General features: G+C 35.4%; 6 protein-coding genes and 1 non-coding gene across 8 annotated transcripts; 5 read left to right on the top strand and 2 right to left on the bottom strand.

The window, feature by feature from the left end:
* Positions 1-212: 212 nt before the first annotated feature.
* LOC142614233 (glutathione S-transferase PARB-like) lies at positions 213-2,893 on the top strand. The gene is made up of 3 exons (XM_075786800.1): positions 213-362; positions 942-1,338; positions 2,892-2,893. Coding segments are annotated over exons 1-3 (549 nt in total).
* A 4,823-nt stretch (positions 2,894-7,716) lies between these two features.
* Positions 7,717-9,132, top strand: LOC142613790 (glutathione S-transferase-like). The gene is made up of 3 exons (XM_075786292.1): positions 7,717-7,916; positions 8,102-8,150; positions 8,432-9,132. Exons 1-3 carry the CDS (start codon positions 7,767-7,769, stop codon positions 8,878-8,880), a joined length of 648 nt encoding a protein of 215 aa, XP_075642407.1. The 5' UTR covers positions 7,717-7,766; the 3' UTR covers positions 8,881-9,132.
* Positions 9,133-12,959: 3,827 nt separating this feature from the next.
* Positions 12,960-14,331, top strand: LOC142613096 (glutathione S-transferase-like). Its single transcript, XM_075785286.1, has 3 exons — positions 12,960-13,223; positions 13,371-13,419; positions 13,666-14,331. Exons 1-3 carry the CDS (start codon positions 12,993-12,995, stop codon positions 14,115-14,117), a joined length of 732 nt encoding a protein of 243 aa, XP_075641401.1. The 5' UTR covers positions 12,960-12,992; the 3' UTR covers positions 14,118-14,331.
* A 456-nt stretch (positions 14,332-14,787) lies between these two features.
* On the bottom strand, positions 14,788-20,417 carry LOC142613092 (pentatricopeptide repeat-containing protein At5g66520-like). 2 transcript variants are annotated; one of them, XM_075785283.1, is made up of 3 exons: positions 18,797-20,417; positions 18,520-18,693; positions 14,788-16,264 (listed from the first exon to the last, which is right to left on the bottom strand). In XM_075785283.1, exon 1 carries the CDS (start codon positions 20,264-20,266, stop codon positions 18,869-18,871), a length of 1,398 nt encoding a protein of 465 aa, XP_075641398.1. In that variant the 5' UTR covers positions 20,267-20,417; the 3' UTR covers positions 14,788-16,264; positions 18,520-18,693; positions 18,797-18,868. The 2 variants fall into 2 exon arrangements, with proteins under 2 accessions (XP_075641398.1, XP_075641397.1); XM_075785282.1 differs by lacking the exon at positions 14,788-16,264 and having other exon boundaries at positions 17,144-18,693.
* Positions 16,508-18,073, top strand: LOC142613094 (glutathione S-transferase-like). Its single transcript, XM_075785285.1, has 3 exons — positions 16,508-17,048; positions 17,169-17,217; positions 17,348-18,073. The coding sequence occupies exons 1-3, from the start codon at positions 16,899-16,901 to the stop codon at positions 17,794-17,796; spliced, it is 648 nt and encodes a 215-aa protein (XP_075641400.1). The 5' UTR covers positions 16,508-16,898; the 3' UTR covers positions 17,797-18,073.
* TRNAG-CCC (transfer RNA glycine (anticodon CCC)) lies at positions 20,390-20,460 on the bottom strand. Its single transcript has one exon. It is a non-coding gene; the product is annotated as a tRNA-Gly (tRNA).
* A 1-nt stretch (position 20,461) lies between these two features.
* LOC142613093 (dephospho-CoA kinase) lies at positions 20,462-24,034 on the top strand. The gene is made up of 3 exons (XM_075785284.1): positions 20,462-20,707; positions 20,971-21,116; positions 23,304-24,034. The coding sequence occupies exons 1-3, from the start codon at positions 20,600-20,602 to the stop codon at positions 23,743-23,745; spliced, it is 696 nt and encodes a 231-aa protein (XP_075641399.1). The 5' UTR covers positions 20,462-20,599; the 3' UTR covers positions 23,746-24,034.
* The last annotated feature ends 263 nt before the right edge of the window (positions 24,035-24,297 follow it).

Here is a 24,297-nt window from a genome sequence, read left to right as displayed (position 1 = left end):
TAAGAATTCTCATTCAGCCGAAAAAAAAAAGGTTCAGGAACCGAGATCCTGGTTTGATTGGCTTACAAAGTAAGCGTTCTAGAAAGAAACTTGAAACTTTCCTTCCTTCCAAAAACCAATATATATGTATATATAAATGGATCAGATAAGGCCTGTGGTATATTGCTTGCTCTATCTGCTCTTTGTTCTTGATTATATCACCATCCACCATCATGTCAGCAATCAAAGTCCATGGCAACCCTCTCTCAACAGCTACAATGCGAGTTCTCGCTACCCCCTTTGAGAAAGAGCTAGACCATGAGTTTGTTATTGTAGACTTGAGAGCTGGTGAACATAAAAAAGAACACTTCCTGTCCCGCAATGTAAGGGAACTGAAAACATTAATGTATCTCAATTTTTTTAGGATCAAGTAAAAAAAAAAAAGCCTTTTCCAGTCCCTTCCATTTCCTATAAGCCCATTTTTCATTATAATCATCTAGAAGAAACAACAATGAATAGGTTCAATTATTATTATTATTATTATTATATTTTTGAATCTAACATTTCCTTGTCTATGGTTTACCTCATGTTTGGATGAAGGAGAGAGAGAGATGAGAGACGAAAGTGACTAGAATATATATATATATATTTCAATCAACTTCCCTTTTCTCTCATTAAATTGATACTTTCACCAATAATTTAAGTTTTTGGGACCAAGTTAATTTATCACTTTCCTCTCCATCTGTTAAAATCTGTGGAGATGGCTTAGTGGTTGGAATTAAGGAACTCTTGTGACCGATTATACTTGTAAGTTTAGGAGTTTTAGATTTAAAGGGCAAGCTTTATTATTGCGTGGGTGGTCCCACATCATACACAATAGGGCTTTAAGTGGGCCCAGGGCAATGACCTCATTTGCAAGTCATTTTTTTCCATTAGAAAAAATTATGGATGGATATAATTAGTATGATCCTTATGCTTTGACCTTTTGTAATTCAGAATCAAGGGCAGTTACTAAATACATTGCCTATGAGTATGCTGACAAGGGAACCCAACTGATATACCAAGACCCTAAGAAGATGGCAATTACATCGGTTTGGATGGAGGTTGACGCCCTACAGTACGACAAAATAGCTACAACTCTAGGATTGGAGCTAGGATATAAGCCAGTAGTTCTTGGCATTAATCCAGACGCAACAGTTGTGGAGGAAAATGAACCTAAGCTAGCTAAGGTCCTTGATATTTATGGGAGTCGACTAGTTGAGTCAAAATACTTGGGAGGTGACTACTTCACCCTAGCGGATTTGCACCACATGCCTATTATTCATTTCTTGTTGGGGACACAAACTAAAAAGCTCTTTTGTTAGGTTTTAAGACTTTAGGGACTAATGTATTAGAATTTCAATGTATATTGTGTCGGCAAACCATGATCAAAACATTTAGTTTAGGTTTAGACTTGCTCAAAGTTTGGTTTAATGTAAGTTTGGAATCGAGTAATTGCAGGAAATTACTATTCTATTTCTGCAAAGCTCGATTGATCGAAGAACAGACTTGATCGATCGAGAATCGTGGATCAAGAATTTTCTGAAAAATTTTAAGTCGGCCTAAATAGCAGTTCAAGCCCATTAAGGATTAGGGTTTCAGATTTACTTCTCCTAGTATATAAAGGAAACCCTAAGCACGTTTTTATAAGACTTTTAAAAGAGAGAAGAGTGTGCCTCTTTTAGATTTAGGGTTTTGATGATGCCAAGAAAATCAGTAGGCTGGATGCTTCGGACTTGAAAGGACTACTGGTTCTTTCTACGGCCTGAAAAAGAAAGAAAAGCGTATCAAAGGCGACCGGGGCTGCCGGCCAAAAATCCTCCGATGGCAAAGTTAGTTTTTTCCTCTAAGTTATTCGAATTCCAACTTTTTTGGAGTAAAAACTGAACATACCTTGGCCTTGTCTGAAGCAGCCTTTATATAGTGTTCTTATAGACGGTTATTGAGACAGGAACCTCTCCTGGATTCAAGGAGGCTTAACGTAACTGCCATAACCGTTTAGGAGTTACACTTCTATTCCACAACGGGTACATGACCGTTATGCGTGGGATAAGGGATTGTCACATTATATTCGGAGATTCTCCTAAGTATGATACCCTCGTCCTGGAATTCCTTCATCGAGCGCGCCTGTTAATTCTAAGTGTAACATCCTAGTCCACGAATCTTTATATGGACGAGTCCTCATAAGGTAGGCTGTGCGCATCCCATGGACGAGGGATGTAGCTTCGCTATAACCCTCTGGACGTCCTTGTCCGTTACTCTCGTCTTGAGGATAACTTCTGGACGGCTGCGAAGGTGGTGACCGTCCAAGGACGGGTTGAGTGTTTTCATCCCACATCAGGTTTTGTATCTAAAAGCTCTCTAGAGTATTTTTGTTTTGATATTGTATGTGTGAATCTCTTGTGAGATCTAGAGGTATTTGCCTTCATACATACGTAGAGTTATCAAGATCAAGATTGATGTCGAGAGCTTGATGATTGTTTCAGTTGCTGCATAAAGAACTTCAAGAAATACAAGTGGTGTACTTGTTGATACTATGGATCTGAGAAAGAAGTAGTTCGTGGACTCGGAGCTGTCACGTGGTCGTGGTTGTAAGTTTCCTACTCGAAGTAGCAATAGGATGTTAGTGGTCTAGGTCGCTATTGTGTAAACTTCAATTCTTTCATAGTGAATTCGTTTTACCTTGAGGATAGCTAGGTTAAATCATTCCCAGGTTTTTTACCGGTTTGGTTTTCCTAGGTTATCATATCATTGTATTATTTATTTTTCGCACTGTTTCAATAATATGATTTATATGTGTTAACCTAGATTTGCATAATTTACCTAAGTTAATCACTTGGTTAAATAACTAGGTTAACCTAGTTGTGTTTAAGAGGTCTAAAAACTGTACATCTTTGATTCACGCCCCCATGTGAGTGCTTGGGTAGCAGACATCACAGCAAGGCCAGCTTGGTTAAAGGTCCTTGCCTTGCAAAGCAAATAGTAAGGAATTGATTGTTACTAACTACTCTGTAGATCTCTCTGGATGTCATTTGTCTCTAGTAAGTGAAGAGGATAAATTTAAAGTAGAAAGTCTCGTTTTACAGAACCTGCCATGAGCGACGGTATTGGGTAGTGGATGATCAAAGGGAAGGAAGAAGCACAACGGAACTTGTCCAAGGTGGACGGACTCCCTATGGTGGACGTGGCATCCATATGGTTTAATTGGTTCTCAAGAAACTTCAAATGGAAATGATTTGTGCTCCACGATTAACCATAGTCAACTAAATCTCTATATGGAAAGATCCTGTAAAATACGTGTATTAACGAGGATCTTCCCTACAAGGAAATATCTTCTTCGCCAAGAAACCAAAGTCGGTTGTATACTACTATAAAAATTCAAAACCCTCAGAAATCAAGGTACACATAATTTACCCTAGCTCTAGCACTCTAGAGTTGTGAAAGTTCTCTATCTTAACATTCGAAGGATATTTGACCGGTACCACACTGATACTTTCTATAAGGTCTTCTTCTTTGTTGTGCAGGTCTTGTCTAGAACATGCAAGGATCATGTAGCTTACTGACGATTTTCGATATCATCATTAAGTATATGTGCTTTTACTTCATGTATTTTGATTTTAAGGTTAACAGTCTACCATTTCCAATGTGGAGACTTGTATGTTTCTAGGTTGCTTTCATGAGTCTCATTGCACTAGGATGGGAGACTTGCTTTGTATGTTTCATAAATTGTCATTGTTGTTTTGACTTCAATCTTCAAGTTGGAGGCATCAAGCATATGGGAGTTGTTGCACTAATACTCCTGATGCATTCTCTCTCTCTCTCTCTCTCTCTCTCTCATACCCTTAGCTTTCTCAACAACACTGTATTTGACTATTTTCACATCTAATATAGATAAAAAAGAAGTAGCTATGAACTATTCACTATTGCTATGCAAGCACAATGTTCGACAGTGGGTGCAAATTCATTATTCACACGGTTTGTTAATAAAATAATTATTTAATTAGTTATTTTTTTAACTTTATTGGCTGCAATTCCGCTAGATTTAATTAATTATAAAACGAACCGGTTTAGACTTTATAGCCCAATTACGATTAATTGCCAATTTTAAAAAAATTAACCAATTAAGCCCGAATAACTAATTTGCCAATAACATAGTTTAATGGATATTTACAAAATTCAGAAAATTCCAATACGCACACACCCAAACAGAAGATGTATTTAGAAAGAGACCCTTCGGAACTTTAAAATTAAATATATGAATTATTTGATTAGTTTATAAGGAATTTTTATTTATGTTGACTTGTTTGAAGGTTTTAGTGCCTTAAGGACCTATTGTAATAAGGTTCAAAGTTTAAACTCATCAAAGACAAAGTAATCCGTCACTCTTTATCCCAGTAACCTTTGGGAACAAATCATAGGTTATAATGCCGAAATCTACCTCACGTATTATATGAATTTTAAGTTAATGTTTTCCTGAAGGGTGTTGAACTAGATAAGCTTGATAAAAATAAAGGTAAATTACAATAAATTTACTTGTGGCTTGGTCCGTTTTCACCTTGCCTAGTCACAATTTAAATCTTAACACTTTGTCCATTTGTGTTTAACTCCGTTTAGTCTTTGTTACCCACCTTTGGTTTTTCTGTTAAAAAACAACTTTTACCACCAAAACATAACATAGCACGAATCAAAAGGGTAGGATTTGAATTCTTTTGAAAAACATAAATGAATATTACATATAAAATTTCAAACAATTACAAATCAAATTATTTGGAAGAGCTTGGGCTGGGAAGTTGAATTTACTGTTTAGAAGATCTCCTTGCCATAGTAGAAAATGACATACTTGGAGATGTTGCCGAAGAAAACGAAGTGGGAAAGAATGCTTAAAAAATGAAAGAAACAAAGCCATGAATGTCTTTAAAAACACTTGAAGTTACAATTCATTGGCAGGAGCAAATGACACAAAAATTCAAAACATAATTGGAAAGAATGTTGAACCACATAGCTGTTGGTATTGAAGGAATTCCATCTCCTTTCATTGGTTCATCAATTTTGGCTTTTTTTACCGTAGAGTTAATCTTGTTAGTCTTTGTGTGCAGATTTGAAACTTTCAATATGTCCTGCCCATTATTATTTCCCAGACATCATAAACATGAAATCAAAAATCAAACAAGACAACATAATCCCAACTTCAATCGCTTATCGCATTCAAAACCCCCAAATCTAATTCTCTCCTTGTTGTCCCTTTCTTTCTCTCTCGTCCACCTACATCCAATGCAAACCCACAAGCAACCACCATCAGAACCCACCACCACCACCGAATGCCCCACAATCTACAACCACTACAAGCCACAACACCACCAAAATCAGATCAAACCCACAACCCAAAGGCAAAACAAAACAAAACACAAAAAATGAAACCCACAAAGTGACGCAATCCGATCGGCCTCCTTAACTCTGGGTGTTGCTGGGTTTTCATCTGATTGGCTTTCTCAATGTTGGGTTAGCTAGGTTTTCACTATGGTGCCCAATTGGTCTCCTCAATGCCACGGAGAGAGAAGAGATGAAAGAGAGAAATCAGAGATATGAGAGAGAGAGAGAGAGAGAGAGAGAGAGAGAGGATCAAGCATATGAAAATTGAGACTCAGTTGTATCTATTTTAGTTTCTTTACGAATCCCCTGTTTGATCTTGTTTCTTTGTATATTTTTGTTATTTTTATGTTTTTGGAGGGGAGAGACAGGAAATATAAGCAAAAAAGCTTATCTATCCCTATTTTTAACAGAGATAGATAACAGAGACCAAATAGAGCTAAACATAGGTGGATAAAGTGTTAAGTTTTAAACCATGGGCAGACAAAGTAAAAACGAGCCAAACTATAAATAAGTTTACTGTAATCTGTCCTAAAAACAAAGGAGATACCTTGAACATTCTGAACGTACGTGTATAACTAGGCTTAGCCCTTAGGATTTGATTATTGAGAGTACAACATATGTTGCTGAAGTTTCTATCTGGATTAGTTTTTTGTTAGTGTTCCTATATGGATTTTTTTTTTTTTTTTGAGTAAATCCTATATGGATTCTTGAGGCTACTTTGAAATTGACCTATATTTGTCTAAAATCAATTGGTATATCAAATTTGAAATTGACCTATATTTGTCTAAGATCAGTTGGTATATCATAGAAACTACATTTTTTCCACCTTAAATTATACCCCAATTTATACTTTGTCCTCTGAACCATCAAAACACATGATAGACCCTCCAAATCGAAAACCTTGTAACATTTAATTTCTTAACAAATATTTTTTTTTTTACGAAATTTAGCATAAAAAGACCAATTTATCTCTCTACCAACTGTTTTGTAAAGGGGTATATTGGTTTTTCAATACCTAATCATGTTATACTTAACACGAAAATAGTCAGCATAGAGGGTATTAAAATAGAGTTATAACTTTGTAAAGCCAAGTATGCATGTTTATACTTCAAAGGAAAAAGTATAAAATGAGATATAATTTATAATGAAAAAAAATATAATTTCCCCTAACTATGCCCCTTAGAAATTACGACGAGGCCTTAATAGTTGATGGAAGCAACTATCTTTTGGATCCATTCACACCCGGTGAGAATTTACTCATTAATAGTGCAACAAACATTTGATAAAAATAAATTGAAACTATGTTGGTACACTAAATGATAATTACGTTAAAAATGATAAGTTTAGGGGGTGTTTGGTAGAGTAGTTTGAGATGAGATTTGTGTAGTTTTTTGAAATTTGTGTAGGTGAAAAAGTGTGTAAAGTTGTTTAAAATGTAAGTTTGAGCATGCATACCAAACAACCCTTAATATTTCGAGTTTATATATCTTAATACATTCTGACGAGTACGAATATAACGGTCATCCATTAAGAGGACAACTGTAATGATTTTACGAAGCTTTCATTGCAAGGGGAACAACCATACACATCAATACCAAGAATAAACTGGTGGTTGAATTTTTTTAAGCCACATGTGGCAGCGATCAGCTAGCATTATTTTTCTTCGGGGGCTGGGGTTAGTGATATCATATCAGAGCATATGTAACAAAACCGGAGCCTTTGTGGTTGAATTTTTTAAGCCACAGACAGCCTAGCACAGGGAGCTCAATGGCTAAAATTTATGAATTTGCACATAAAATATTACTAATTTGGTCATTATGCTCACTAGTTACTACCACTTGTTTTGGTCGGGAATAAAATAGTAATTGAAAAGTCCAATATGTAATCAGCTGCCTCGCTCTTTCAACTAATTAAGAATTATTTCTAAAATCACAAATTATTTCAAAAAAATTTCGCCACAACTTTAATGTAGCAAATATATATTTTTTCTTTTTAAGAGAGTTCTAATTTATGGTTTCAATTGGTTTTTGGTATAGGCAGGAATTGAACTCCAAATTTTTTATATATTCAACCATTAGAGACTTTACCAATTGAGATAACTAAAACTCACTTTGATGTAGCAGATTGAGAATGGTTAATCATCACTTACATATGGACCAATAATTTTTTTCACTAATTACATTTTGTCATATCACAATTATGACAAGAAGTTGTGAAAAATTTTGCTAACCTACCCTTTAAATGCCGATATAAAAAGTATAAATTATTATTTCAAATACCAATATATATGTATATATAAATGGATCAGATGAGACCTGTGGTATATTGCTTGCTCTATCTCCTCTTTGTTCTTGATCATATCACCATCCTCCCCTATCATGGCAGCGATCAAAGTTCATGGAAACCCTCTCTCAACAGCTGCTATGCGAGTTCTCGCTACCGTCTATGAGAAAGAGATAGACCATGAGTTTGTTTTTGTAGACATGAGAGCTGGTGAACATAAGAAAGAACACTTCCTGTCCCTTAATGTAAGGAAACTAAAAACATTCATGTGTCTCGAACTTTTTTGGGATCAAGTAGAAAAATCCAATCCTTCTATTCCCTATAAGCCCATTATTCATTATAATCATGAACGAAAACAACAATGAAATAGGTTCAATTATTTTGTTGTTATTGTAATAATTTTGAATCTGACATTTTCTTGTCTGTGCAGCCATTTGGTCAAGTTCCAGCTCTTGAAGATGGAGATCTCAAGCTCTTTGGTATGTCTATATGCAATTGGTACACATTAGTTATGGTTTAGCTCTTGTTTGGACGGGGAAGAAAGACATTAATATATTTCAATCAATTTCCCTTTCCTCACATTTCTCAACAAAAAAAAAAAAAGAATTCCCTTTCCTCACTCGTTAAATTCATGAAATTTTCATTAGCAATTTAAATTTGTGCGACAAGTGTTAGTTTATTACTCTCCTCTCTATGCGTTCAAATATAATAGATGCATTTAATTAGTATGATCCTCACGCTTTAAGCCTTTGTAATTCAGAATCAAGGGCAATTAATAAATACGTTGCCTGTGAGTATGCTGTCGAGGGAACCCAGCTGATATACCAAGACTCTAAGAAGATGGCAATTACATCTGTCTGGATGGAAGTGGAGGCCCAACAGTACGACCCAGCAGCTTCAAAGCTAGGCTGGGAATTGGCAATAAAGCCACTGCTTGGCATGAGTACAGACACTGCAGTTGTGGAGGAAAATGAAGCTAAGCTAGCTAAGGTTCTTGATGTGTATGAGAGTCGATTGGCTCAGTCAAAATACTTGGGAGGTGATTGCTTCACCCTGGCGGATTTGCACCATTTGCCCACGTTGCATTACTTGTTTGGGACACAAGTCAAAAAGCTCTTTGATTCACGCCCCCATGTGAGTGCTTGGGTAGCAGACATCACAGCAAGGCCAGCTTGGTTGAAGGTCCTTGCCTTGCAAAGCCAACAGTAAGGAATGGATTGCTATCGACTACTCTCTGGTCATTTGTCTCCAAGAAGCATGTGTGCTTTTGACTTCATGTATTTTGATTTTAATGTTCATAGTCTGCCATTTCCAATGTGGAGGCTTGTGTGTTTCTAGAGTTTGGTTTCACAAGTTGTCATTGTTGTTGTGTCGTCAATCTTCAAGTTGAAGGCATCAAGTTTATACACTACTAATAATCCATAGACATGCTCCTCAGGTTCATGTCCCACGTTACTCAAACTTAGTTTAATCCCCCCCCCCCCCCCCCTTCTCTCTCTCTCTCTCTCTCTCTCTCTCTCTCTCTCTCTCTCCATTTAGATCAGATAGACGTAGCTAGGGACTATGCCCTATTGAAATGCAAAAAAAATGTTCAATAGTGCGTGAAAATTCATAATTCACACAAGTCAAGGACTCCAAGATTTATACCTACTCCATGTGATTCATCCCAGCCAATAAGGCAATAACAATAATACAAACTACAAAGTAACAGAAAAAAGAAGGTAAAATATGACATGAATAACAGAACAATTGGCACTTTCATTAAATGCAAGTGAGAATCTCGATGAATTGAAGTGTCAAACAATCCAAGTTTATTTCATTTCCCAGGCTAGAGGACTTAGTAAAATATAATCATAAAGTTTCTTTGAGGTCTTATTCACAAGAATAATGAACTTGGTACAAGGACTTAGTAAACAAATTGGGTTGATTATATTCAGATTCAGTCTAATCAAGTTAGGTTAAGTCGCATTCTAAAAAAAAAAAAAGTTAGGTTAAATCGTGTTTGTGCCGGTAACGTAAACGGTTTGCAATGTCTATGAACTTTACTTGCTCTTTTGAATATCATCTCAACTTGGTACGACTTGTATTTATTTTACATGCAATAAAAAAAATACAAAATAAAAAAATAAATTCAATATTATTGTCTTTGTCATCCTTTTAATACAAATAAAAAGAAGAAATGAACAAAAGCACATAAAAATAAAAGTAAAATAATATATAAATTTTTAAGTTTACATAGTTTGAACGTAACTCTAAAAAAAAAAAAGATCAAAAAGCCAAAAAAAGAAAAGAAAAGGAAAACAAAACATCAACCATGTGATCCATGGGTTAACTCAACCCACCATTTCAATGGGCTACGTGTGCGGTTATTTATTTGGAAAAGAAGGTAAAATAAACAACATGTCATTTTTTAATTAAAAAAAAACACATTCTTAATGGAAACAAAAAATCAAATGTGAGTAAGGTAAACAAGAAAAACACATTTTTAATGAAAGTAAAGAAGGAAAAAAGAAAAGAAAAAAAAAAGAGGTTTAGAAAAAAAATAATGATTTGTTTATATGTGGGCCAAAATCACAGGTGAAAGAGTAAGAATGAGACGAGATTTTAAACGAGATGAACTAAAGTATTGATTTATACCAACCGACTAACTAAAATAAATTTTTAATATTAGTTTATACCTACTCCCATATACAAACTTTGTCAACAGAGAAAACAAGGTGAAAGTCTGGAAGATACATGATTTAAAATTTAAAATTTAAGAACTGAAAGTTTTTTTAAAAAAATTTGAAGTTTAAATAAAAAAAATTTTGATTCTGAAAATAAAATTGAAAGTTTAAGTTTTAAGTGAAATATACCAAAAAATCCAAGTTTTAAAAAATAATTTACACTTTTTTTTTTTCAAATGTACAATTTCTGTTGTTCTAAAACTTGGGAAATTTATAATTCAAGATACATACTCTATCAATAGAATTAGGTAATCTTTTAGTTATTTAAAAAAAAAATATAACCAAATTTTACTATTTAAATTGTTCATAAAAATTAGTTATGTAAACATCAAATAAATATAGTAAAATTCTTGAAGAATATACAAAGAAGGTACCCCGCACATTGTGCGGCTCACTATAGAAGTTATATTCTAGTTTTATTAAAGTCAAAGCATAATCAGAATCTATATTGAATTCAAATGCATTTCTAATTTTTGCCTTTTTTTTTTGCTGAAAGAAAATTTTCTAATTTTCAATTTCTAATTTTTTTTTTCCTAATTTTGCACGACCTAGTCTAATTAATTTAATTTATTCAATTTTAGTACTAAGTAACCCATTTACATTACTTAGTGCGAAAGTCAAACTTAAACAAGCGTACCACCTCAACACCATTATTCTTAAATATTTTTTTGAGTGTAAGTACAAGTTACAACTTATAAAAAAATAAATAAATTAGATTAAAGGAAAGAGTGTAAAAACATTGTATGATCAGAGAACAAGAGTAATAGATGAACGGGTTCACTACATTGGAAGAATGAATGCAGACCAAGTCATTACCTTGTATTAAGCAATTGGTTGTGTGGGAGGGGTAAAACCCGAGTATGAAATAGAGCTCGAGGGCCTAGTCTGAGGAGGAAAGACGAAGAGGCAAACCTTCCAAGGAGCCTGAATAGTGAGTGCTCCTTGGGAATTATTGAGCAAGCCACTTGAACTAGGAAATTGGATACCGAGAAAGATGGTAGAGACATGTAAGCAAAGAAGAAGGAAAATATCCAGATAAAGTAATTATCACCTCCACATTTAATGCATTGTACCAACTTAGCTAGTCGCATTAATAAAAGAATGATTCCTCAATAGTAGCCTCACAGCTTGCAGCACACTCTACTACCTCCAGCACAACCCTGATAGGATAAGTATCCAAAGGAAGGCCCATGACTATACAAGTGGAGGGTTGTGATGCAATTCGATTGACTATATAAGGAAAGGAAACCACTCCAAATTAGGGGATGAGAAATTGAAAGAAAATAGATAAACTGTGTAACATAATCGTATATGTGAGACTTGAACTTTATATGAACATGTGCACCTCGGCTAGACCCGAGGAAGTGTTAATCCCTAATTTAGTCTCTCTTTGGTGATTCATTCAGCTTTTTTGCTATTAACGTGGCAATTTGACCATAAAGGCGCATTAAAATTGACCTCAGAAGCCCATACTCTAACAAATTAATTGTTTTGGGCCTTCTAAACCTGACTCCACTATACTAAGTGGATTTAGCCAGTTTTGGCCCCCTTGCAAACTACTTTGATGATTATATTGCCATCAGCCTAACATTAGAGCATATGTAACAAATTGGGAAAAATGTTTATTTCTAAACTTGTTTGAAGAAAAACTTTACAAATTTATCTCATATATATATATATATATATATATATATATATATATTTAAAAATCTAACCGTTAGATTACATTTTTTTATTATTATATATTTTTAACATATATGTCAAATTTTGTTTAAATTGAAAATTATTTAATATTCAATCTGTAAACTTATTTTCTATGCATAAATTTATATTACAAAAATTTGAAATTTAAACATGTAGTTGATCGCATAGTTATTGATCTTTGATCTTTTTAAAATTTTACAAACATGAAAGATGAAAGATGAAAGATATAATAAAATTATATAAGAAGAGTACAGAGATAAACGTTTTCCACGAAGTAGATTGTTGAATTTTTTAAGCCACTGGAGCTTTGGCTAAAATTTATCAATTTGCAAGTAAAATATTACTAATTTGGTCCTGATGCTCACCAGTAAAATAAAACCACTTGTTTTGGTCGGCATAATATAGTAGTTGAAAGGCCACCAAACCAATAATAGTGGTTGATAAAACAAATCATCCAATACGTAATCACCTGCCACTTTCAACTTTCTGTTTCTCTTGACCTTTGCCAGGATTAAGAATTCTCATTCGGCCAAAATAAATAAATAAGGGACTATTCTATGATCTTACCCTTCCTTCCAAATACCAATTTAAACCGATGCAGAAGAGAGAAACATAAAATAGAAACACAAGAATATTACGATTATGTGGTTCAGCCTTATGGTCTACGTAGAGAAAACCCTTAAGGGTTACATCTTCATTAAATAAGAGTGTAGTACAAAATCTTTGTTACAGTGAAACATAAGTATATATAATAGATTAAACCTTAGACTAATAGACTTCTAGCATAAGTAAGAGACTTGACTTGTATACAAAGTAGAATTAAGTTAGAGCTTATGCTAATGGGCTAATATATGTCTGGCATAAACTATTCTTTCATATACCAATATATAAATGGATCAGATGAGGCCTGTGGTATATTGCTTGCTCTGTCTGCTCTTTGTTCTTGACCATATAACCATTCTCCCCATCATGGCAGCTATCAAAGTCCATGGAAGCCCTCTCTCAACAAATACACTGCGAGTTCTCGCTACCGTTTATGAGAAAGAGCTTGACCATGAATTTGTTCTTATAGACATGAGTGCTGGTGAACATAAAAAAGAACACTTCCTGTCGACCCACAATGTAAGGAAATTTTACTTTTTTAGGATCAAGTACAAAAAACCCATTATTCATTATAACCATCAAGAAAAACAACAATGAAATAGGTTCAATTATTTTGTTGTTGTTATAATCTTTTTGAGTCTAGCTAACATTTCCTTGTCTATGCAGCCATTTGGTCAAGTTCCAGCTTTTGAAGATGGAGATCTCAAGCTCTTTGGTTAGTATATATGCAATTGGTAGACATTAGTTAATAGTTCTAGTTTTGCTCTTGTTTGGACCGGGGAGAAAGGCATTAATATATCTCAAATCAATTTCCCTTTTCTCACTCGTAAAATTGAAACTTCCATTAGCAGTATTAGGTTTTGGGACAAGGGTTAGTTTATCACTCTCCTCTCTTTCCGTTCAAGCATAATGGATGCATTTAATGAGTATGATCCTCATGCTTTGACCTTTTGTAATTCAGAATCAAGGGCAATTACAAATTACATTGCCTGTGAGTATGCTGACAAGGGAACCCAGCTGATATACCAAGACTCTAAGAAGATGGCAATTACGTCTGTTTGGATGGAAGTGGAGAGCCAACAGTATGAACAGATAGCTGCAAAACTAGCCTGGGAGCTGGTGTATAAGCCATTACTGCTTGGCATGAGTGCAGACACAGCAATTGTGGAGGAAAATGAACATAGGCTAGCTAAGGTCCTTGATATCTATGAGAGTCGACTAGCTCAGTCAAAATACTTGGGAGGCGATTGCTTCACCCTGGCGGATTTGCACCATTTGCCCACTTTGCATTACTTGTTTGGGACACAAGTTAAAAAGCTCTTTGATTCACGCCCCCATGTGAGTGCTTGGATAGCAGACATTACAGCAAGGCCAGCTTGGTTGAAGGCCCTTGCCTTGCAAAGCCAACAGTAAGGAATGGACTGCTATTGACCCTGGCGACTACTCTTTGCTATCGACTATATGTATGTGTGCTTTTACTACATGTATTTTGATTTTAATGTTCGCAGTCTGCCATTTTCAATGGAGCCTTGTATGTTTCTAGAGTTTGATTTCACAAGTTGTTGTTGTTGTTGTGCCTTCAGTCTTCAAGTTGAAAGCATCAAGTTTATGCACTATTTAAAACTCCTATGCCAGTGCAATGAGACTTGTTGCACTAATAATCCATATGCACGCTCCTCAGGTTCATTTCAAGATTTATACCTACTCCATGTGATCCACTTCCCATCCAGCCAATAAGGCAATCACAATAATACAAAGTACAAATTTTGTTAACGGATAAAAGAAGGTGAAAGATGACATGAATAACTGCAAAAAACAAGGGCACTTTTATTAAATGCAAGTGAGAATTTAGATGAATTGAAGTGTCAAACCCTCCTAGTTCATCTTAATCCCCATTGAAACTGCAGGCTGGAGGCAAACCACAAAGTTTCTTTGAGGTCTTATCCACAATAATAATGAAATTAGATTCACTATTAATCATATATATATATATATATATATATATATATATATATATATATATATATATATATATATGCGTATGCCCACGCACACACGAGAACTTAGTAAACAAGTTGGATTGATAATATTCTGATTCAAGCTGATGAGGTTTAGGTTAAATCGTGTTTGTGCTGATAACCTAAATAGTTTACAACGTTCATGGCCTTTACCTAATCTTTTGAAAATCAAATCAACTTAGTACGACATGCATTTTTTATTGCAAAGAAACTCAATATTATTGTCTTTATCATCCTTTCAATACAAATAAAAAAGAATTAAAAAAAAAACACATATAAATAAAAGTTAAATAATATATAAATTTTTAAGTTTATTTCAAGCCTTGACTTTATGAAGAAAGAATCTGTGAATAAAAAACAATAAAAAAGAAAGGAAATAAAGAAAAGAACATTGGAGCAATAAGCGTAAGAATGGACATTACTTTAAACAGGGTCAGATAGCCAAAGAAAAAAAATCAACCGTGTGACCAATGGGTTAACTCAACCCACCATTTCAATGGGTTAGGTAGGCGTCGACTCGCTAGTTAAAAAACTCCTAATTTATTTGATCCTCATATTTTAGGTCTCGTTTCATTTTGGTCTTGATGTATTGAAAACATTTAATTTAGTGCTTGACTTTTCAACAGATTTTCATTTTGATCCTTGTGGTTATCAACAACAAAAACCACTTGGTTGAATAAAGGGTAAATCTCTCATAAGTTGCCCCATGGGATGGACACAACAAATAGCCCCTTCTACTCTAGGTATAAACCAAGGGTTATTTTTTAACATAACCCTTGGTTTATACCTACCCCATATGATCCAAATCCCAACCAATGAATAATAAGATACAAACTTTGTTAACAAAGAAAACGAGGTGAAAGTCTGGTTAATAACATGATTTTAATAACTGACTATAACATCATTTTCAAAGCAAGAGAATCTCGATGAATTGGTAACCAGTGTCTAAGTTTATATTTTTAATACTCAAGTTTCCTTCTTATCTATTGTCAAAAAAAACAAAAAAAAAAAGTTTCCTTCTTATCTACAATATTAATGACATTACCAAGTTGTAGACAAGAAAAAGTTAAATCAGTCTTTCCCTCTTTTTTTTTTTTTTTTTTTTTTGATAGTAGGACAAATATATTTTGCTAGGAATAATGCTGTACACCCGAGAATATGCTACGAATATGCTCTGTTTCTAGATATTGATCCTTTTTTTATATTAGTTCATTTAAGAAAGGAACGTATGTTACTGAATGGATGGAGCACCCCAAAAGACTAAAAGATAAACGAGTCAACAGCACTGTGGACCAATAACTAATAAAAACCCAACAAATCTTTTGCCTTTGCATTATATTCTCGGTTCTCTAAAGTCATTGCCTATTTGGCTGTATTACACTGCTTCTTCCGTCTACAAAGTCGTCCTTTTCTAACATTATCTTCTGCACCAGGCTGAAGAAAAACGTGTCCATTATGTCCTGTGGCTGTGGGACTCGCCTAGATTTGGATCCTAGTGTCCATGTAATCCAAAGTAAAATAAATAGTCGGCACCGTAAGTACCTGTTAAGAAATTGTTTTATATCAATTTTTTTACTTTATCGCAAAATTTTGAACGGCTTTTAGCCTCTCTGATCAATTCATGCTATTCTAGCCAATTCATTTAAAATTTAACTGCTTAAATAATTTAATTATGATTAAACTAAATTAAAGTTAATACCCCTTTAACTGGACACTCAAGTCTCTCACATTGATTGAGGTTGTGACTGACTTTAAGAGCTTATGTAACATCCTAGAAGCCACTGAGAGCCTGATTCAGATACCTTTTGACTAAAATATATCTATTTCTACATAAAATAGACTAAATAGTACTGCTTACTTGACCGTTCAAACTAATAAAGTTGTACCATTCTCATTTTCTATCGAAATAAACTAGAAGGGATGGGGCAGGTTGAATCATTGTGTATGTAACAAGCTGCCACGAAATTTCTAGGCTGTTTTCCACGACTTTGTCCAGGATTAGATTGCAAATTCACAGTTTGATAGACTTTTCAAATAGAGCATTCTAGAAAGCCTATTTGCAACTCACCCAACTTGGAAAATACATTATAAAGTATAACCACTTCCCTCATTGCTATAAGCCATCTATTCCTTTCTCTATCTCTTCTTTGTTTCTCATCAATCTAATTCAGCAGTCATGGCAGCCATCAAAGCCCATGGAAGCCTTATCTCAACAGCTACAAACCGAGTTCTAGTTATCCTTTATGAGAAAGAGCTTGAATTTGAGTTTGTTTCTGTAGATATGAGCACTGGTGAACATAAAAAAGATCATTTCCTGTCTCTCAATGTAAGGAATCTAAACATTCATGTACCTCTACTGCTTAGGATTATGTATTATATTGCCTTTCCAATCTTTGTATTTCCTAACATAATCATTATAATATCTTACATATACTTGTTTATGCAGCCATTTGGTCAAGTTCCAGCTTTAGAAGATGGAGATCTGAAGCTCTTTGGTAAAGTTTACATGAAATAGGCAAACATTAATTATCTACTAAAATATTTATATATTCCCACCATCAAACATACTCTTAATGGATGCATATAATTGGTTTGATTCTCATGCTTCGACCTTTTTTAATGTAGAATCAAGGGCAATTACCAAATACGTTGCCTACGAGTATGCTGGCAAGGGAACCCAACTGATACACCAAGACTCCAAGAAGATGGCAATCACATTGGTTTGGATGGAGGTGGAGGCCCAACAGTATGACCCAGTAGCTTCAAAGCTAGTCTGGGAGCTGGGAATAAAGCCAATGCTTGGCATGGTTACAGACAAAGCAATTGTAGAGGAAAATGAAGCTAAGCTGGCTAAGGTTCTTGATGTCTATGAGAACCGACTGGCTCATTCAAAATACTTGGGAGGTGACTGCTTCACCTTGGCAGATTTACATCACCTTCCAACTCTTCAATACTTGTTGGGCACACAATCTCAAAAGCTCTTTGATTCACGCCCCCATGTCAGTGCATGGGTAGCTGATATCACAGCAAGGCCAGCTTGGTTGAAGGTCCAAGCCTTGCGAAAGAAGCACTAAGGAGTTAGCTGCAGCCTGCTACTCTATTTTAATTTTTCTTAAATAAGCATGCCCTTTGACCTGTGTGTTTTGAGTTCAGTGTTACAATCTCCCACTTCAATGTGGGAAACTATGCTTTTAAGGAGCCTTAACGAGTTGTTACTAGTGTTTTGCCTTCAATCATCAAGTTGGAGGCATGAAGTTTATGGTGTTTTGCCTTCAATCTTCAAGTTCGAGACTTGAAGTTTATGTACTTTATTTATCAAAAGAAGTTTATGTACTACTTTATTATATTAAATGTTTACTCTTGCACAATTTAGAGATCACCAATTCCTATGCTTAAAACAACAAGATTATATGATCCCGACTGTAAAATTCATCCTTATTCTCTGAACAGCCGAAAATTGCAATTCAACAATTGTAGTTTCTTATACAGTGTAACTAGTTGAACTAGGAACTAGAGGGAATTGACATATCCGGAGTCTAAGATAAAAAAATTCTAGATAAGCAACAGCTTGTCCTCAACTCTAAGTGGAAATAATTGCCCACTGACCCGTTCATTCACTGAGAAGAGAAAAGAGGGAGCTAATTTGAACATTTCCAATTATTCTGGTTGCAGAAAATCCCAATACAATGCTATAAATGGATTATTAGTCTACTGTACAACAACAATCAAATCTTAGTCCCAAAATATTTGGGGTTGGCTATAGCTCCTCAACAAAAAAAGTATAGAGTAGTGTTTACCTTTGTACTGATATCGAAACTGGGATGCTGAGGTAGAAGGTTGAAACAGGCACATCAAGTTCAATTAAAGTGTAGCCTTGACTGACAGCAAATAATGTGATTCAACAACCAAAAGATCGCAGCTTTGAAGCGGATGTTTCCATTCCTTCCCTTAAGTTAGCTATTTTAGAGCATCTGTATGGCCATTTAAGTAAGAAGATGCAAATTGATTAAATCATTAATCCTGCGGCCAAATATTTGTGCTAAGTCAGAGTGTTCAGAAAAGTTGTAAAATTACCAGGGTCAAATCAGACCATAGAGGCACATCTATTAAACAAACTGGATAATCATCTCACCGCACGCATATGACTTAATGTGCTACTAATAATTCATAAACATGCTCCTGAGGTTCAAGCTCCACAGAACTACAACCCAAGTCCTTCATAAGTCCTCTCTCTTTCATCATACTCCGCACTTTCTCAACATCACTCCATCTTCCCATCTCTGCATACAGATTAGAGAGCACAACATAGTAACCACTATTCTCTGGTTCCAGTTCCACAAGCTTCCAGGCTGCAAACTCACTGAATTTCAAATTCCCCCGAGCTCTAGAACCAGCAAGCAACGATCCCCACATAGCTCTCGTAGGCTCAAAAGGCATGTCTCTTATGAATTTGAATGCGTCTTCAAGATATCCAGCACGCGCAAACAGATCAACCATACATGCATAATGTTTAACACCAGGTGAAAACCCATACTTCCCACCAATCAAGGAATTAAATATCCATCTTCCGGTATCCACAAATCCAGAGTGACTACAAGCACAAAGCACTCCAACCAAAGTCACTGCATCAGCCTTGAACCCTTCTAGCTCCATTCTATTAAACCACAAAACCGCCTCTTCACCACTTTTAGCAAGTGCTAGCCCTTTGATAAGTGCATTCCACGTAAACACATTCTTCTCCTTCATGCTTTCGAAAACACACAACCCCTCTTCAATTCTCCCACATTTTCCATACATGTCAATCAAAGCAGTCCCCAAAATCACATCCAATTCCCATCCACTCCTCTTTATAAAATCATGAATCCACACCCCCATATCAAGGGCCCCAAAGTTTGCACACGCCGCCAATGCATTGACCATAGTAACATGATTTGGCACCACGCCTGCATATTGCATTTGCTCAAAAGCCATCAAAGCATCATCATATTTCCCAGCATTCTTATACCCCATAATCAAAACCGTCCATGACACAACATCTCTCTGAGGCATTTCGTCAAACACTTTATGACATAACCCCATTTGTTGACACGATGCATACACATCCAAAAATGAATTTTGGACATAAATATCATAAAGATGACCCAATTTCACGACATGGGTATGTACGTATTGAGCTTGTTTAAGATCATGGGAGTCAGACAAGGACTTAAGGAGGAAAGGGAAGGTATAATTATTAGCAAGTATACAGTTTCTATGCATGTGGGTGTATATATAGAGAGGGGTATGGGGGATGTGAGAGTGAGAGAAGGCTCTAATGAGAGTGTTGCAAATGAAAACATGGGGTCTGTGTAGTTGAGCAAAGAGAGCAAGAGCCGAATCCAACAGGCCTAATGATTGGGACGCAGTGATGAAGTGGTGGGCAATAGTGGTGTTTGAGTATAGACCTTGGAGGATGAGTTGGGCTTGAATTTGGTGTATGTGTTTAAGAGACGAGCAATTGCTTACTAGATACACAATCTTGCTTGTCATAGCATTCATCATCATTGGTTGCAAAACGAAACTGACTTCCAAGGAAGAGTGAGAATTTATACAAGTATCTTCGTTGCTTTTATTCTTCAAGAATCATATCTCAGCCAACAAACAAAAAAAATATATAAAAAAAGGGTTTGCGCAACCGGGGAATCGAACCCCGGTCAGTACCGTGGGAGGGTACTATGATACCACTACACCAGTTGCGCTTCCTGATGTTATTGAATGATAGAAGTACAATATAATATGAATCTATAGCCCAAGTTGCTCACAAAAAATAAGAAACTCGCTCTGGGTCAGGGTCAGAGTCAGAGTCAGAGGCAGAGTTGAGCGTGAAAAATAGAGAAGATGAGAATAGTAGGACTAACGGGTGGAATCTCATCGGGGAAGAGCACCGTCTCCAATCTTTTCAAGTCCCATGGTGTCCCCGTCGTAGACGCCGACCTCGTCGCTCGCGTATGTTGTATTCTCTCTCTTTGTTTCTGTAGTAACTGTCAAAGATTTGCAATACGAATTAGCGTACCTAATATCTAAATTTTTGTTTTTTTAAAAAAAAAATTTATTAATGGATTATTCATATCAATTCGGTCTAATATATATATATATATATATATATATATATATATATATATTTTTTTTTTTTTTTTTATTTGTTTGTTTTCAAGTTAATGAATGAGCTTGATTTTGTACAAATATATAAAAGTGGATTGTGTTTTCAGGATGTGTTAAAGAAAGGCACCGGTGGGTGGAAAAAGGTAGTTGCAGCATTTGGAGAGGAGATTTTACAAGCTAATGGAGAAGTTGATAGGGCTAACTTGGGCCAAATTGTGTTCTCTGATCCTGCTAAGCGCCAAATTCTTAATCGGTACTCATTTTTTAGCACTATACTCTCTAAAGTTTGATTTTTTTAAATCGGCCAACATACATTGTTCGTCCTTAAACTTTAGTCCGTCGGTGATTTTTTCTTCTTCTTTTGTTTTTCCAAAAGTTTACTGTAATCGCTTTTGTTCCTAACAAACCTAAAGGGGTTGCTCTTAGTCCTAAAAAAACTTAAAAGTGATAGCTTTTAGCTTTTTTTATGAACAAAAAGGGGGCAGGGGCGACCATTGTGACTCACCCCCAGGCAGGATCATAGGGCACCCGTTAGAGAATGTTGGATTGGGTCATAGTTATTATGGTCGGGTGACGACGTCAGACATCAACCTAGCCCTACAAGAGAGCTAGAAGCTTGGGCTAGGTGCAGGCAGAAATCCCATAGTTTATCCGTTGGGAATCGAACATGGGACCTAGTGCTCTTGCATTCACACCAAGACCACTAGGCCACCTCTCTTGGTGGTATAGCTTTTAGCCTTTTAGTCCCTAATGTTTCTAATGGAGTCATAATGTGATAGTTTTTTTGTTTGGCTACGATCTTTAAGGGAATAAAGTAATTTCTTTAAAATTTAGGACTAAAATTGCTCGTTGGCTAACTTTAGGCACCAATAATATCAATGAAATCGGAATAGTTCCTATCTGTTTTTGATGCATTTACCTTTAAGAACCCAGAATTTTTTATTCATCCGACATGCGTATTTTTAATATATAAATTTTAGAGCTTAAGTATTCTTTGCTTCATCCTCCCCCACTTTTTGAACAAATGAATTAAGAAAATAAAATAAATAAAAAAACTCCAATGCTTTTGGGTTATGGCATGTGCTAACTTCCTTTTCAGTTTTTCACCACATCTTTCTTTCTTTACTTTTATCCGTCTTTCTCCTAAATATGGAATTTTGAATTGAATTTATCATTTATGCAATTGTGTTGTTTCAATTTGTTCAAATCATATATGATCGTAGTTCTTTCTTTCTTTTGCGGCTTTGTGATATAGTATGGATTTGTCATATCAAATTAATACAAAGACATGATAGACAAACTGAACTTCCATAGGAAAATGGTTCTTGTTAAATTCTTTAAATTTATGCAATCATTCTTATTGTTAAATTGGCATATCCATCAGCATCTTTTATGAGATGGCACTTAATGGATCATTGTTGTCTAATTGCTTTCATTGCCGCCATCATGCTAGTGGAATCTCCCTCAATGTCAACTTCCTGCAATCCTATTATATCTGCTCTCTGCAAAACTGAGCTCTCATTGCAGTCTTGCAGATATTGTTTTTGCTTTGTCCAGCTCATGCACAATGTTACTTCTTTTGCTAGCAGCTGCAGTTACATTCCCCTGATTGTCTTGAATGACTAATCCAATAACAGTCAACTTGTGTCCCGACCTAAAACCTCATCAAAGTTAATTTCATACCTGCCATCTGGTGATCATTGCCATTTGTGAACTCTCTCCCCTGTCAGAACCTCTGTCTTGTCCTGGCTCAGCTCAATTTCTTTCTTAAACTCTACTGCTACTCTTGCCACTAACTGAGCCTCCTTCATTGTTTCCCTGTTTTGTACGTCATTCTGATGAGTCCAGATTCTCCAAGCCAAAATTAGAAAAAGCTCTTTTTCCTCAATATGGTGGTCTAAATCATCACCTACTACATCACGGAGATTTTGTTACCTTGTAGCTTCTTATTTTGCATTAGTTCCCTCCTTGATATCTAGTAGATCAACTTTTGTTCCAAGTTGAGCCACACCACTAACACCAGTTGCTTAAATTTCTGATGGAAGAAATTTGGTTCTCAAAATGTAGATTATAAAAAATTGTTGTCTTTCAAACTTTGGTTATCTAACTTGATTTGAAAATAACCTGTAATTTCTTGATTGCCAAGCTGGTTACATTTTAATTTTAGTGGCTGTTAGCAACTTTCAATCATGTAATGGTATCCTTGAAGTTGTACCTGCTATGACTTCTCATTTGCAATGTTCAAGTTTCAGAAATATAAATTTTTATATCTAGATAAATTACGCCTATTACAATTATCAATATTTCCTTTGCTACAATATTCTTGGTCATGTATTATTAGAGTTTTGTGTTGGTATTATTAGAGACTTGTGTTGAACTATGTTGTTGAAGAAATTGCATATCAATCTATTCTGAGTTTTGGGCAGTGATCTTCTTGTAGTCTATTGGCTCCTTATATATCCTCTGGTATCTTTTGGGAAATTGCAAAGCTATGGATGAGAGGGTTTAAGGTGATTGTTCTTGATATCCCCTTGTTGTTTGAAGCCAAGATGGACAAGTGGACGAAACCCATTATAGTTGTATGGGTTGATCCTGACACACAACTTAGACGACTCATGGCAAGAGACAGAGCAAGTGAGGAAGATGCTCGAAACAGGATAAGTGCTCAGATGTCTCTGGATTTAAAAAGGACTAAGGCAGACATAGTGATCGATAACACAGGATCACTAGAAGACTTGAATGAACAGTTTAAGAATGTATTATTTGAGGTAAAAAAGCCCTTGACATGGACTGAATTTGGGCTTTCTAGACAGGGAGCATTGTCAGTCTTTGTTTCTGTTATTGTAGGTGTTCTTATATGCCGAAAAATCTCTAGACTCTAGTGGTTATGGTTTGGAACCATCATAATTATCAAAACCTCTTCCACTTGAGATTCGCCAGTGTATCTGTGCTTTACAGTCATGTTCATCTATTCTTGGAAAGGAAAATGTTCGTTTTGTGTTTTCAAGCAACCCTGCAATTATACAGGCCACAGCCTTGAGATAAAAGAATAGCATTTTTGCTTTCCTCTCAAGTACTCAACAGTTGGGTCTAACAGTGAATGTAATGAAGACTTGACTTATTTGTGAATCTTTATATTGATATTTTCTACTAGATCTTCCAAATTGTATTGATCATTTCTCATTTTATAATTTCTTAGCTCTTCCAATCAAAGCGATCTTTAAAAAGCTGGGCATAACTTTTTTGTGATGTTAGTAAGAGCCACTTTGGAGGTGGACACAGTAGTGCTCTGTTGATAGTGTTGAATTTGAAATTCCAAATCCTGAACAATTTGTATTATTGCATCTTTAACTGAAATACGTTCAATGGAGCTAAAGAAATCTAAATTCTCATGGTGGAAGAGATTGCTGAGGAAGCTAAAAACTCAAAAGGAA

This window comes from Castanea sativa, chromosome 10 (genome assembly GCF_040712315.1).
Source record: "Castanea sativa cultivar Marrone di Chiusa Pesio chromosome 10, ASM4071231v1".
Classification (NCBI taxonomy): Eukaryota; Viridiplantae; Streptophyta; class Magnoliopsida; order Fagales; family Fagaceae; genus Castanea; species Castanea sativa.
This window is presented reverse-complemented; position numbering and strand designations above follow the sequence as displayed.